The following is a 16,312-nucleotide window of genomic DNA, read 5'->3' as shown; positions in this document are numbered from 1 at the left end:
CTCAGCCAATTCCCTTGCCACCTCAGCAAGCGTCGAACCGGTTATCATCCTTGAAATTCTGGCCCCTCTCTGTTTCCTTTCTTACCTATTCCAGGGGCCATGCTTACAAAAATTCTGAGTAATCTTATACAAAGTCACAAATTAACAGCTTTTTACTTCTACGTCTGTAGTCATGCAGCACACATCATATCACCTTACATTCAATGTTCATCCAGTGTTCCCTGGTCACTGCCTACATTCCTATTTTCGCTGGCCCCATCAGTACTACACTTGTTAGTGCAACTCTTTCATCAAAAATGAGAAAAAAACTCTCAAAAGTTCATTCTTCATTGACACAAGATAAATACTACCAAAACAATATACAAGGATAGCAATTCACCAACTCTAATAGTTTAAGTACTTTATGAAGCGTCAGGCTCTTCATTTGGATCATTCCTCCAACTTAGTATAGTTTTAAATTCAAATTCCAATTCAATAAACTTGCAAACATGCCTTGAACATCTACTAGCTTCCATTGCGTTGGACACGTTAAAACAAGGATACACATAAAAAAAAAAATCTTCACAGTCTCTATCTATAGGAAACTCAGTCCCAGGCAGGAAAACATAGATGTAAACAATTACCATACAGTGCGCCGCGTATAGTATAAAGTGTTGTATGAACACAGAGAAGGGGCAACTAATCCAACTGGAAATACGGAAGAGGATTCTAGATTCTAAAAGAGTTTCTCATGGATGATATTTGAGTTATGCCTTGGACAATGGTTAGGAATCTGCCAGGCAGAGAAAGGGAAGGAAAGGCATGATGGGATAAAAGAAAACTACACAAAGAACTTAAGACATAAAGATGACACAGAAAGCTCATGAATTGCAATAACTTAATATAGTTGAGAAGTCTGTAATATAGAGAGTGTGTTGCAGGCGGTGTGGTGGAGATAGGAGAGAAAAGTTACAGAGAAGTAGTCAAGATCCAGAAAATATAGAAGGATCTTGGATGTCATGTTAAACAGCTTTAGATGAGTATGGCAGAAACTAGTACTTATGCTCCAACATCTGTTCTTCCTTCCTAACTTAGAAACAGAACTCCTCATTTTAGGCTAAACACATGGTAACCCACAATACAGAGTACATTTCTCAGTCTCTCTTAGCAGCTGAGAAGCAATATATCTAAGTTCTGATCAACATGTTATAAGCAGAATTGTAGTACACAACTTCTAAAAAGTTTTCTTAAAGAGAGGGAACTCCTTTCTTCATCTCTTTCTGCATTCAGGCTGGTTAGAATGTAGAGGTGATGGCTGGAACCCAGGCAGATATTTTGGACCAAAAGACAGAAACCATGTACTAAGAATAGTAACAGTGAAAGCAGAAGGCATCTGCATCCCTAATGAGTTTGTGAAGCCACTCTACCAGATCAGGTTGCCTACCTGCAGACTCCCACGGAGAAAAATAAATTCCCATCACAATTAAACTATCGTTATTTTGTATTTTCTCTCACAGCCGAACTCAATTCCAACTGATCCAACAGGGAGTCAGAGAAGAATAAAGGAAAGGCAAGATCACAAATGAAAGGAAGACAAGATTAGGTATTGAGAGACCATTTAGGAACTCCAGGTAAAAACTCTTCATACTACCTACCTGGATCAAACTGGCATTCTTTGGGGGCTTAGCAAGCTTATTCTCATATTCATCACTGCCTATCTTACAAGGTTAATAAATAGCTCAATTAAGATAATGTATATAAACGTGCTTTGAAAATTATAAAGAACTATTATAAGTGTAATGCATTAATGTCATACACAATTAGAGAACATTTAATTTTGGTATCTTGTCCAAAATAATTGAAAACTCCCTAAGAGGAAGAAAGCTCCATTCTACAGCCAAATGAACAGGATGAAAATTCTAAGCTTTCAACTACAAGAAACTGGCCTGGTTCAAACTGTGCAGATGGAAAGGAAAAGCATCTGTCTCTGCATTCATTCATTAGCAACAGCATGGATCTCAAAATAGCTTTGGACTGAATTTAGTTAGATTTAAACTGAGATGATCTTCTCTGTGCCTCTAATCATTCTGAAGTGTTACCACCATCTCAGTGCCACGGTCAAACTACAGCAACACAGCGATGCTGGTCTGAGACAGAAGAAGATTCTTCACATTAATTATTTGCTTAAAGCATTCTGAAGTCAGTCACCATTATTTCACAAAATCATATTAATATAGTAATTACCACAAAATGCATCTCTCAAGGGCAGTACCCTGTATCCTAGTAGCAAGTCTACAGCTGAGATACAGTAACAATTTTTTTTTTGAATTAATGGTTAGTTTTTCACTCAGGTTTGGAAGACAAAGACATCACAACAAAATTTCTTTGGACATACTGCTTTATTAAATAAGATTATTAAATAAGATTATTTTTGCTATAAAACAATTCAACTTTCTTAAACATTAATACAAAGACATCTATTCTCTGAGTACTCACTTTCAACAAAATGTCCACAATTCGTTGTTGATATTCTACAGCTTGCTTGTCATTTTTAAAATCTTCAAAAGTCTAACAGGAAGAAATTTTTAAAAATAATTATTATTTGTAAAATTTGAAGGAAACAAGATATTAATTTCTTACTAATAGGCAGGTAAAATCCCCAATAAGATAACCATTCCTCATCAGGTTTTTCCTTCTATACCTTTAAAGAGTAAGTTGTTTTTAGTAAGTTAGCCAGAGAGCTATAGCATTTAATACTGCATGGTATTCTAGGACTTTAAAACCAGATAACAAGTATAAAAATATAGTAACTATCATACAACCAAAGAGTGACTTCAGAAAGGAGGGCAAAGTTTACAGGCAATGAAAAAGAAGAAACACTAAGGGTAAGAGGCAAATTTATGAACAAGGGCTTGAGAAAATACATGTTACATGCTCAGCCATCATTCCATTTATGCTATTTAGAAATAATAACTGAAGTACAGTTTATTAACTTTCATGAGAAATAACTTTCATGATTTTCATTAAAACTAAAAAAAATGATGTTCAATGACAGATTTTTTTTTTAAATTATGGTAAAACTGTCACAATGTTAAAATCCTCAAGCCTACATATAAGGGCTAAGTATCCCATTTTCAAAACACACCAAGTACAGCACTCTTATGTCCTTGCACAAGTAGAGCCAGATATATTTAGAACAAAACATGTACCAAAGTAAATGACAGCATCGGATTCTGAAAATACCTAGTACCTATAAAATGCATATATGAAGGAATTAAAATTGTTTTCACTACCAAAAAAATTAAAACAAAAATATTTATTGAATAATAAAAGTGATGAAAGACTTGAAGATCTTTCCTGTGGTTTTCACTTAGCACATGTGGGTCTTAGAAATACAGCAGTAATTTAGTGCTTATTTTCCTGAAACAATAAAATAGACCACATAGTGTCCCAAGAGATTTAAAAAAAGGAATTTTAAAGCCATGAACTTTCAAGACTACATTATGGTTACATTCAAACCAAAATACTGCTGTTCTTTAAGTAGGCCCTAAATTTCCCCAACTTCTGCAATAATACTTTGGATGAGTATGCCCTTCCTTCTCCTCTCTTGACACACACTAAGTGCTTTAAACAAATGATGCTCATCTGTCTACTTAATGACAGAAAAATAAAATCTTTTCTTTTTTTAAAGCTCTTTCTTCAACGAGACTGCTTTGCTGCCAGTTAGTTGAGAAAAGTTGAGATGAGTTACCAAGGAGACTGCAGGAACTCTGTCTGTAAACTCAAACAGAACATATTTTAATGTTTAAGTGGGTTAAATTTTACCCTGCCTGAAGACAGAAAGATGAACTACAAAGTCTCTCAGTTCTATCTTCAGGTTTATGAACACACTAATACACACTAATACAAACACATACCTCCACCCCCACCTCAGCCTGCCAAAATGAGATGTCACTCTGCAGGTACAAATAAAAGGTACTATCTGCTACAAGTGCTATTTAACTAAAAATCATGGAGAAATTAACATATGTATTAAAAACAACAGCAGTGACAGCTAGTAAGAAAAGAATTTCTTATCCATTTTCCTTTTGGCAGCATGTATTCACTGCTTTGAAACATATTGAAAGTTTACTTGTATAAACATAATTAAGTGGTGATATACTATAGTATGAATATTATGATATATATAATGACATATTTTGGTTGTAGTTTACAGCTGCCACTAAAATGGCATGTCATTGTCATTATCACTCCATTGAAGATGCTTCCAATTATGCAATGCTTGTTGGAGGAATAACATGTCCTAATGGAGAATGACAGTTTGTGAAGCACAAAGACCTACAAGCCACCCAAAAGCACAGACATGACCACAAGTAAAGTAAGAGAAATCGAATGTATATATGAAGAGAACTAATAAAATTTAAATAAAAAAGTAAAAGAGATCAGAGAAAAGATGACAAATAGAGAAGATAAAGAAAATACAATATACAAATAATTGTAATTTAAGATGAAACAAAATAATGAAGTAGAAGAAGCATTTAAATCTGTAATTCAAGAAGACTTTCTTGAAATAAAAGGACTTTGAATTCACACATTGAACAGGCCTATAGTATACATGGTATGACCCAGAAAAGTCAATTCTGAGTGATATCTTAGAGTAAAACTATCAGTCTTTAAAGACAAACTAGACTGGGAGAAAACATTTGCTAAGCTTATATAATCTGACAAAGAACTTGTATTTCAAATTTGTAAAGAACTTTCAAACCTAGCAAGAAAATACAGAATTTTTTAAAATATGAACAGATATTTCACCAAAGAGAATATATACAGATGACAAACATGTCTTCTCTGCTAATATATTTTAATGAAAAGATGCTTACTGACATTAGTTAAAGGGAAAATATAATTAAAACCATACTGAGATACCACTACACACCTTTTAGAACGCTCAATTTAAAAAAATAAACTATAGCAAGTGTTGGTGAGATGAAGGAACAGACTGATACCTATACTACTAGCAGGAATGTAAAATGGTAGAACCACTTTAGAAAACAGCCTGTCAGTTTCTTACAAAGTAAAATAAAACACTTAACAAATGACCCAGCAATTCTAGTCTTTGGTATTTACTCAAGAAATGTTATGTCCACACAAAGACCCATATGTAAATGTTCATAAAAGTGGTGTTCAAAACAAGAACCAAGAACCATCTACTGGTGAACAGATCAACAAACTGTACACACATAAAATGGAAAATTACACAGCCATAAAAAGGAACAACCTGGTTCAGGAGAATATGACAGCAGAGTAGAAGGATCCTAGACTCACCTAGTCCCATAAATACAACTAGATACCTATCAAATCATCCTACATACCTCAGAAATTGACCTGAAGATTGACTGAACGAACTCCACTAAAGGGAGAAAAGAGGCCACAATGAAGATGGTGGAAAGTGTGGAGACATGGTTTAGAAGAGAAACAGCAGCTCCTTTGGAGGGGAGGGAGCCGTAGTCTTGGAGAAGAATGAGAGAGAAAGGAGCACACAGGGGAAAGCACAAGGAGAACGTTTCTCCAAAGCCATTTGCTTGGAAAACAAGAGGGGCTGAATTTCACGAATTCTTGCAATCAGCAGGGCTTAAAGCCTGGAATTTTATTTTTATTTTATTTTTATTTATTTATTCTAATATGAAATTTATTGTCAAATTGGTTTCCATACAACACCCAGTGCTCATCCCAAAAGGTGCCCTCCTCAATACACATCACCCACCCTCCCCAGACTCTTAAAGACTGAAAACAAACTGAAGGTTGATGGGGGTGGGAAGCCTGGAATTTTAAAGGTCACAGGCTTAGCTGTGATAGAGCTGGAGGGCACTGAGGGGCTCCTGGAGAGAAGGTAAGCAAGCAACTTGGGGGCAGACAGTGTGGAAGCAGCAATCTCAACAGTGGCTGAGGCACATGGCGGTGGGTGGGGGGGGGGGTGTGGGGATGTACATTATTTGCTCTTCTCAGAACTCTTCCTGGAGAGGCAGCAGTCATGGACACACCACACCTCTTTGGGAAACAAAGGAGCTGGCTAGTGCTGTTTTCTTCTCTTGCCCCTCAGCAGAAACAGAGAGCCACGTGTGGGAAGCAGTGCAGTTCTGACACCAAGCTGCCTAACTTGCTTACAACAAGCCCCACCCCTCTGTACTCTGGTGGAACTGCCCTTCTCAGTCACGCCTGCATCAGTTCCAGCACAGTGGGCCCCCCCTTAGAAAACCAACACAAACCCCCTGCCCATACCACATCTCCCGACCAGAAAGTCTTGCAAGGCCTCAGTTCCAGTGGAGGTGGTGACAGGTCTCATTCCACAAGCAGATCAGAGCACACTTAGTTAAAACTGCCCACATGCAGGCCAGGACCAAACATTGTCTATGGCAGGCAAGGAGAGCTTCTAAGACCACTGGCCTGAAGGATAGAGCAACCAGAAAACAACAGCAGAGCAAATAAGCACACACTAGATACATTCCCTGAAGCACTAGGTGGGCCCTGGGCACTACATTACCTTAAGGCCATTACTTTCAGGAGCAGGACACATAACTAGCATTTCTAACACACATAAGGCAGAGATTTAGACAAAATGCAAAGACAGAGAAATTTATCCTAAGTAAAAGCATACGATAAGGCCGCAGCCAGAGATTGAAGTGAAAGTGATATAAGTAACATGCCTTACAGAGAATTTAAAGCAACAATCACAAGGATACTCACTGGGTTTGAGAAAAGAAGACATCAGTGAGACCCTTACCACAAAGAGTTAAAGAAGAATCAATCAGAGACAAAGAGGGCAACAAACAAGATTAGAAACATCCTTGATGCAATGAAAAGCAGGCTAGAAAAGCAGAAGAATCAATTAATGACCCAGAGAAAAAGTAAAAGAAAGTAATGAAGCTGAACAAGAGAGAAAGAATTATGTTAAGACCAGACATAGGGAACTCAGGGACTCTATCAAATACAACAACATTCATATTACAGGAGCCCTAGAGGAAGAGAGAGAAAAGAGGGCAGAAAATTTATTTAAAGAAATAATAGCTGAAAACTTCCCTAATCCAGGGAAGGAAACAGACATCTAGATCCAGGAGGCACACACAACACCCATCAAAATCAACAAAATCAGGCCAACACCAAGACATATTGTAATTAAATTTTTAAAATATAGCAATGAAGAAAAGAATCTTAAAAGCAACAAAAGAAGTCATTACCTTACAAGGGAAAATCCATAAGGCTATCTGGAGATTTTTCAACAAAACTTGGCAAGCCAGAAGGCAGTGGTTTGATATATTCAAAGTGCTGAATGGGAAAAATCTGCAGCCAAAAATACTCTATCCAGCAAGGCTACCATTTGGAATAGAAGGAGAGATAAAAGCTTCACAGACAAACAAAAACTAAAGGAGTTCGTGACCACTACACCAGCCCTGCAAGAAATAGTAAAGAGGACTCTTTGAGCGGAAAGGAGAGGACAAAAGTGACAGTATAAAAGCACAAAACACAAAGCAGTAAAAATGAGTATTTCTCTAATATTCAGCCAAACAACTCACACAAGAAAAAGGATATAAAATACAATAACATATACCCAAAATGTGCACAAAAGGGAAGAGAATGGATACAAAGTTGAACAACCATCAACTTAATTAGAACTATTATTTGCAGAAGAGGTTATATACAAACCTAATAGTAACCATATATCAAAACCCACTAATAAACATGCAACAAACAAAGAGAAATCCAAATATATCACTAAAGAAAATCAGCAAAACTCAAGAGAAAGACAAGACAGGATCAGAGAAAATCTCCAAAAACAACCACAAAGTAAGTGATAAGATGGAAATAAATACATATCTATCAGGAATAACTTTGAATGTAAGGGGCTAAATACTTCAGTCAAAAGACATAGGGTGTCAGAATGGATAAGGAAACAAGACCCATCTACATGTTGCCTACAAGAGACTCGTTTTAGATATAAAGACACCTTCAGACTGAAAGTGAGGAGATGGGAGAAATATTTATCATGCAAATGGATGCCAAAAGAAAGAGTAGCAATACTTAACACTGGACAAACTGGACTTTAAGACAAAGACTGTAACAAGAGACAAAGAAGGGCATTATATAATAATAAAGGGAGCAATCCAGCAAGAAGACGACATAACAATTGTAAATATTTATGCAGCAAACAAGTAGCACCCAAATATATCAAACAATTGGTAACAAACAAAAAGGAACTACTTGATAATAATACAATTATAGTAGGGGCCTTTACCACCCACTTAGATCAATGCACAGATCATCTAAACAGAAAAGCAACAAGGAAAGAATGGGTTTAAATGATATACTGGATTAGATAGATTTAAATATATATTCAGAACATTCCAACCTAAAACAGCAGAATGCACATTGTTTTCAAGTGCACATGGAACATTCTCTAGAATAGGTCACATATTAGGTCACACAACAGGCCTCAACAAATGCAAAAAGATTAAAATCATACCATGCACCTTTTCTGACCACAACACTACAAAACTAGAAGTCAACCATAAGAAAACATTTGGAAAGACCACAAATACAGGAGGGTTAAACAACATGCTACTAAACAATGAATGTTCAACCAGGAAATCAAAGAAGAAATGAAAAAAATACATGGACACAAATGAAAATGAAAACACAATGGTCCAAAACCTTTGGGATACAGCAAAAGGAGTCCAAACCTTTATAGCAATTCAGGCCTACCTCAGGAAGCAAGAAATATCTCAAAAAAACAACCTAGCCTTACAACTAAAGGAGCTAGGAAAAGAACAAACAAAATCCAAAAACAGTAAAAGGAAGGAAATAATAAAGATAAGACCAGAAATAAATGAAACAGAAACTAAAAAATGGAACAGGGGCTGAATGAAACCAGGGGCTGGTTCTTTGAAAAATTAATAAAATGGATAAACTCCTAGGCAGTCTTCTCAAAAAGGACCCAAATAAATCACAATGAGAGTAGAGAAATAACAACCAACACCACAGAAATACAAATAATTATGAGAGATTATAAAAAACTATATGCCAACAAATTGGACAACCTAGAAGAAATGGATAAATTCCCAGAAACATATAAACTACCAAAACTGAAATGGGCAGAAGCAGTAAACTTGAACAGATGAATAACTAGCAAAGAAATTGAAACAGTAATCAAAAAACTCCCAAACAAGAAAAGTCCGGGACCACATGGCTTCACAGGTAAGTTCTACCAAACACTTAAATAAGAGTTAATATCTATTCTCAAACTATTTCAAAAAACAGAAAAGAGAGAAAAACTTCCAAATTTATTCTATGAGGCCAGCATTACCCTTATACCAAAACCAGATAAATACACCACTAAAAAAGATAACTAGAATAAATAAACTTTAAAAAAAAAAAAAGAAGGGGTGCCTGGGTGGCTTAGTTGGTGTCCTCTGACTGCGGCTCAGGTCATGATCTCATGGTTTATGAGGTCAAGCCCCACATCGGGCTTCACACTGACAGTACAGAGCCTGCATGAGAGTCTCTCTCCCTCTCTCTGGCCCTCCCCTATCTGCTCGCTCTCTCTCTCTCTTTCAAAATAATAAATTAACTTAAAAAACATAAAGAGAGGGGCGCCTGGGTGGCTCAGTCGGTTAAGCGTCCGACTTCGGCTCAGGTCATGATCTCACGGTCCGTGAGTTCGAGCCCCGCGTCGGGCTCTGTGCTGACAGCTCAGAGCCTGGAGCCTGCTTCAGATTCTGTGTCTCCCTCTCCCTCTGCCCCTCCCCTGCTCACGCTCTGTCTTTCTCTGTCTCAAAAATAAATAAACGTTAAAAAAATAAAAAATAATAAAAAAATAAAGAGAACTAGAGGCCAATATTCCTCAGGAACACAGATGCAAAAATTCTCAATGAAATATTAACAAACCAAATCCAACAATATATTAAAAAAAAAAAAAGCATTCACCATAGTGAAGTGGGATTTATTCCTGGGTTGCAAGGGTGGTTCAATATTCCCAATCAACGTGATACATCACATTAACAAAAGAAAGGATAAGAACCGTATGATCCTTTCAATAGATGAAGAAAAAACATTTGACAAAGTATACCATTTTTCATGATAAAAACCCTCAACAAAGTAGGTTTAGAGGGAACACACCTCAACATAACACAGGCCATATATGAAAAACCCATAGCTAAAATCCTCCTAAATGGGGAAAAACTAAGAGCTTTTCCTCTAGTGTAAGGAACAAGATAGGGATGTCCACTCTCACCATTTTTATTCAACATAGTAATGGAAATCCTAGCCACAGCAATTAAACAAAAAGAAATAAAAGGCATTGAGAGCATCGAAGTAAAGTAAAAACTTCGAAGAAGTAAAACTTTCACTATATGCAGATGACATGATGCTATATATAGAAAACCTTAAAGATTCAACCAAAAAACTGCTAGAACTGATAAACAAGTTCGGTAAAGTTGCAGGATATAAATCAACATACAGAAATCTATTGCATTTCTATATACCAATAACAAAGCAGCAAAAAGAGAAATCAAGGAATCAACCCCACTTACAACTGCACCAAAAACAGTAAGAGAGCTAGGAATAAATCTAAGCAAAGAGGTGAAAGAGCTGTACTCTAAAAACTATAAAGCACTGATGAAAAAAATGGAAGATGACACAAAGAAATGTAAAGACATTCCAAGGGCACCTGGGTGGCTGAGTCTGTTAAGTGTCCAAATTCACATCAGGTCATGATCTCGCAGTTCCTGAGTTCTGGCCCTGCATAGGGCTCCATGCTGACAGTGCTGAGTCTGCTTAGGATTCTCTCTCTCCCTCACCCTCTGCCCCTCCCCTGCTCGTGCTTTCTCTTTGTCAAAATAAATAAACTTTAAAAAAACAAAAAGAAAGAAAGACATTCCATGTCATGCACTAAGAACAAATACTGTAAAATATCTACACTACCCAAAGCAATCTATAGATTTAATGTAATCCTTATCAAAATACCAACAGCATTTTTCACAGAGCTACAACAAATGATCCTAAAATTTGTATGGAACCACAAAAGATTCCAAATAGTTAAAGCACTTTTTTTTTAAATGTTTATTTATTTTTGAGAGACAGAGTGACAGAGCAGAAGGGGACATAGAATCTAAAGTAGGCTCCAGGCTCTGAGCTGTCAGCACAGAGCTCAACATGGGACTCGAACTCATGAGCCACGAGATCATGACCTGAGCTGAAGTCGGCCCCTTAACCAACTAAGTCACCCAGGCACCCCCAAAGCAATCTTGACAAAAGAAAAGCAAAGTTGGGAGCATCACAATTCTGGATTTCAAGTTTTATTACAAAGCTGTAATAATCAAAGCAGTATGGTACTGGCACAAAAACAGAAACAAAGATCAATACAACAGAATAGAAAACCCAGAAATGAACTCACAATTATATGGTCAATTAATCTTTGACAAAGCAGGCAAGAATATGCAATGGGAAAAAGACAGTGTCTTCAACAAATGCTGCTGGGAAAAATGAACAGCTACATGCAAAAGAATGAAACTGGACTATTTTCTTACATCAAACACAAAAATAAATTCAAAATGGATTAGGAACATAAATGTGAGAACTGAAACCCTAAAAATCTTAGAGGAGAACATAGACAGTGACATAAGCCATAGCAACTTATTTCAAGATATATCTCCTGAGGCAAGGGCAACAAAAGCAAAAATAAACTACTAGAACTATATTAAAATAAAAACAGCAAAGGAAGCAATCAACAAAACTAAAAAGGTAACCTATGGAATGGGAGAAGATATTTACAAATGACATATTTGATAAAGGGTTATTATCCAAAATATATAAAGAACTTATAAGACTCAACAGCTTAAAAATGAATAATTCACTTAAAAAATGGACAGAAGACTTGAACATTCTTCCAAAAGGTGACATACAGATGGCCAACAGACACATGGAAAAGATGCTCAACATCACTGATTATCAGGGAAATGCAAATCAAAACTACAATGAGATTTCACTTCACACCTGTCACAATGCCTAAAATCAACAATACAGAAACAACAGGCGTTGGTGATGATATGAAGAAAGAGGAACCTTCTTGCACTGTTGGTAGGAATGAAAGCTGATGTAGCCACTGTGGAAAACAATATAGAGGTTCCTCAAAAAGTTAAAAATAGAACTACCCCATGATTCATCAGTCATACTACTGGGTATTTACCCAAGGAATACAAAAATAAATTGAAGAGATACATGAACTCTGATGTTTATAACCACATTATAATAGCCAAATTATGGAAAAAGCTCAAGTGTCCACTGATTGATGAATGGATAAAGAAGATATGGTGGGGGTGCCTGGGTAGCTAGTTGGTTAAGCGTCTGGCTTTGGCTCACGTCATGATCTCAAGGTTTATGGGTTCGGGCCTCGCATCGGGCTCTGTGCTGACAGTTGAGAACCTAAAGACTGCTTTGGATTCTGTGTCTCCCTCTCTCTCTGCCCCTCTCCACTTATACCTTCTCCTCTCTCCATCTCTCAAAAATTAATAAACTTTAAAAAAATTAGAAAAAAAAGAAGATACGGCATGCACGCGCGCACGCACACACACAATGGAATATTACTCAGCAAAAAGAATGAAATCTTGCCATTTGCAATGGCACAGATGGAGTCAGTACTATGGTAAGTGAACTAAGTCAGTCAGAGAAACACAAATACCATATGATTTCACTCATATGTGGAATTTAAGAAACAAAACAAATGAGCAAAGGGGAAAACAAAAGAGAGAGGCAAACCAAGAAACAGACTCTTAACTATAGAGAACAAACTGATGGTTACCAGAGGGGAGGTGGAGGGGATGGGTCAAATAGGTAATGGGGATTAAGGAGTACACATGTGATGAGCACTGAATATTGTATGCAAATGTTAAATCACGATACTGTACAACTGAAACTAATATTATATTGTATGTTAACTGGAATTTAAATAAAAACTTATTAAAAAAAGGGCCAATCTATTAATACAAGCAACAGCACTGATAAATCTCAAAAGCATTATTTTAAGTGAAAGAAGCCCGAAAAAACTACAAAGCATATGATACTATTTATATGACATCCTGGCAAGGGCAGAATTTCAGTATTAGAAAGCAAATTGGCAATTGCCAGGGGCTGGCATTTAGGATGTGATGGAAATGTTCCATGTTAGTTGTAAGAGTGGTCACAAGACCGTATGCATTTGTAAAACTCTTCTCTTGAAATGGATGAACCATACTATATTTTATATAAATTATACCTCAAGGAAGCTAAATTTAAAAACCTTACTTTAAAAAATATTCCAAAGTGAAAAAAGTGGTAAAATGGGATTTAAAAATCTGTCACATAAATTACAAGCCCCTGAAAATGTTTTTTATTAAGACATATTCACTGAATTAGGAAAGTTGGATGATGAATCAATCGTGGCAAAATAGGTAGTGAGTCAAGGATTTTGGATCCTAGGTCTTGTCAATTTCTCCAGCTCTGGGACTTGGGCATGCAGCCAACACATGATACAAGCATGTAAGAAAACCTCCACATGCCTTTCAAGCACTTCAAATTCATTAAGTCCAAAAGAGAATTAATATCTATATGTTTCCCCATCGCTCACCACAACCTCGTCCTACCCCTCATCTTCTGAGAAACCAGTTTCTCTTCTGATTCCCTAATGAATAAACCACCATATATCCAATTAACCAAGTCAGAAATCTAGGAATCTTTGACACCTCCCATTTGTCTTATCCTTCACATCCAGTGGCACAATAAGCCCTATGTTTTAGGCCAATTTGCTTCCTAAAATATCTTTCAAATCCCTTCACATCTTATTATTCCTGGTATCACAGCCTTAATTCAAGCCACCTCTATACTATACTTAGATTACTACAAAAATTTGCTAACATATCTTCTTGCCTCCAAAGTTGTCTTATTACAACACATTTTCATACAACAGTTAGGGGGAGTTTTTCTAAACTACAAATCATGATATTCCTCTACTTAAAAGGTTTCGGTGGCTACCTACTACTCTAGTGTAGAAGTCTAAACTTCTCACCATGGATTAAAAAACTCAGTCTCTTCCTACCTTTTCGATTTGTTTCTCACTATAGGCTTCCTTACACCTCAAGATGTGGTCATACTGATTTTTTTTTTTTTTCCAATTCCTTAGTATACATTGTTCTGTCTTGTTTCCAGGCCTTTTTACATATTCTGTCCTTCTACCTAGAATACTTTTCCCTAATCCTAACCTAATTTCTATCCATCCTTTGAGACTCAACATGAACATCATTTCATACAAGAAACCTTCCTTAACCTTCCATTAGATTCCTCTCTTAGGTGTGTGTATGGCATCCTGCACTTCACCAATGGCACACACTACACTTTGCTATAATTACTTATCTAAAAGTCTAGAAGCTCTCCTCCACAAAGGCAGGGTTTATATCTTGTCAACCAAGGGTACACTCCCAGTTAGTACAGTACATGTGACATACTAGGTGCTCATATTTGCTATGCAAATGAGATTGTACTGCAACCTTACTATCAATCAATCCTCAATTCAGATATCAGCACAATTCCAAATGCTACCAGAGCCCTTAAAAAAAAAAAAAAAGGAAAATTAGTTAAAATTCTTTGTTGCTCTCTACTACTTTTTCTGTACCCCCTGCCTCATCACTTTGTTTCTTTTTTCCTACATGCCAGAGACCAACTATTCTTATGTTCTCTAAGGTTGTTTAAGGTTTCTTTTTTTTCTTTTTTAATTTGTTTTAATGTTTATTTATTCTTGACACAGAGAGAGACACAGCATGAGCAAGGAAGGGGCAGAGAGAGAGGGAGACACAGAATGTGAAGCAGGCTCCAGGCTCTGAGCTGTCAGCACAGAGCCCGACGCGGGGCTCGAACCCACGAACTGTGAGATCATGACCTGAGCCGAAGTCGGACGCTCAACCGACTGAGCCACCAAGGCGCCCCAAAGTTTCTTAAACCAATCAGATCTGACTTCCAGTTCTAAGTTTCTTTTCCCTTCTTCCTATGCAATTAAAATTACTACTTCTGAAGCCAAATATTCAAATAAACTAATTAAAAGAATAATATAACTGGGAATCTTAACTTTTTCATAGGCTTTCTTTTTATTTAACAGTTTACTACATTATTCAATTCATAAATGTACTGTATGCTCATTAGAGAAATTTGCCCCATCTCACAATCACTAATAATATTTAAGTCTTATTTCCTTCTGGTCTTTTTTCTCTAAATATTGTGCATATGCAACATTTGTGTGTTTTATACATTTGTGGGTCTATTGTTTCACTAACCACTGTAATATAAGCACTATCCATATCATCAAAAGCTTTTAAAAAACCAACTACAATACTATTTAATTGGAATGATATATTATGTGTTATATAATTATTCCCCTGGGGGCATTTTCATAGACAACCTGGCTCACCCAAATCCATCTTTAATTAAACATGTATAAGGATTTTTTTTCAGCACGAAGCTCCCAGATTCCTTTTAAATTCCAGTTATTTCCACTATCATCACCACTACATGTCCTTCAACCTTCTTCCATATGCAGTATATGAAATAATATAATTTATGAAACCAAAAATGTACCACACATCTAATTCTGCTTTAGCTTTTTGATAAGGATGTGTTAGAAAGAGACAGAGAGACACAAGGGAGTGGGGGGAGAAGAAGGGACAAAAGGACGAGGGGGAAAGGAAGGGAGATAAAGAATTATAAAATATGGGTGGCGCAACAAAATTAAACATTTTGAAATGTTTACTGCTCGCTGTCAGGTTATCAAAACTGTATCTGCATACACATCTTTCTTTCCATTAAAAAAAATTTATTACCCTGGTTCCTCTAAAAACATCTTAAAATTATATTATCTCTTACCAGTGCCAATACATTTAGAAATTCTCTTGTGTCAAAATGTAGCAAAGTCCGAACATAGGGGTAGATTTCTTCCTCAGGGGAGGCTTCTGCTGAATGCAGGCGAATCAGAAATTCAAAAACCTTCAAGTTTAAAAAAAAAAAAGTTGACGATCTTCTCTCCTTACAAAGTATCTTGCTGAAGCAACAACTGCCAGTTGGACAAAATAAAGGCAGGTGGAATTTAGTTTAAATTGCCACCATGTTGTAACTTCTCTAACCTGATTCCGCTATCATTACTGGCTGTAGTGATGGTGGGTAGGTTCTCTCCTACCATAGCAGATAGCTCCTGACTCACGTGTAACCTTCAATTACAGTTCATCTATAGTACATATTAACAAGAGGTGTGGATCATAAAACA

General features: G+C 36.5%; 1 protein-coding gene across 2 annotated transcripts in view; it reads right to left on the bottom strand.

Moving 5' to 3' along the window:
* VPS8 (VPS8 subunit of CORVET complex) overlaps positions 1 to 16,312 on the bottom strand; it is a 249,925-nt gene that overhangs the window by 128,771 nt on the left and 104,842 nt on the right. For both annotated transcript variants that reach the window (XM_047875159.1, XM_047875158.1), the window contains 2 exons: positions 15,916 to 16,035; positions 2,476 to 2,547 (listed from right to left, as the gene is read on the bottom strand). In XM_047875159.1, coding sequence (XP_047731115.1) covers positions 2,476 to 2,547; positions 15,916 to 16,035 — 192 coding nt within the window. The remainder of the gene's footprint in view (positions 1 to 2,475; positions 2,548 to 15,915; positions 16,036 to 16,312) is intronic.

The sequence above is a fragment of the Prionailurus viverrinus genome, chromosome C2 (genome assembly GCF_022837055.1).
Source record: "Prionailurus viverrinus isolate Anna chromosome C2, UM_Priviv_1.0, whole genome shotgun sequence".
Classification (NCBI taxonomy): Eukaryota; Metazoa; Chordata; class Mammalia; order Carnivora; family Felidae; genus Prionailurus; species Prionailurus viverrinus.
The sequence above is the reverse complement of the archived record's forward strand: the minus strand, read 5'-3'. Positions and strand labels throughout refer to the sequence as shown.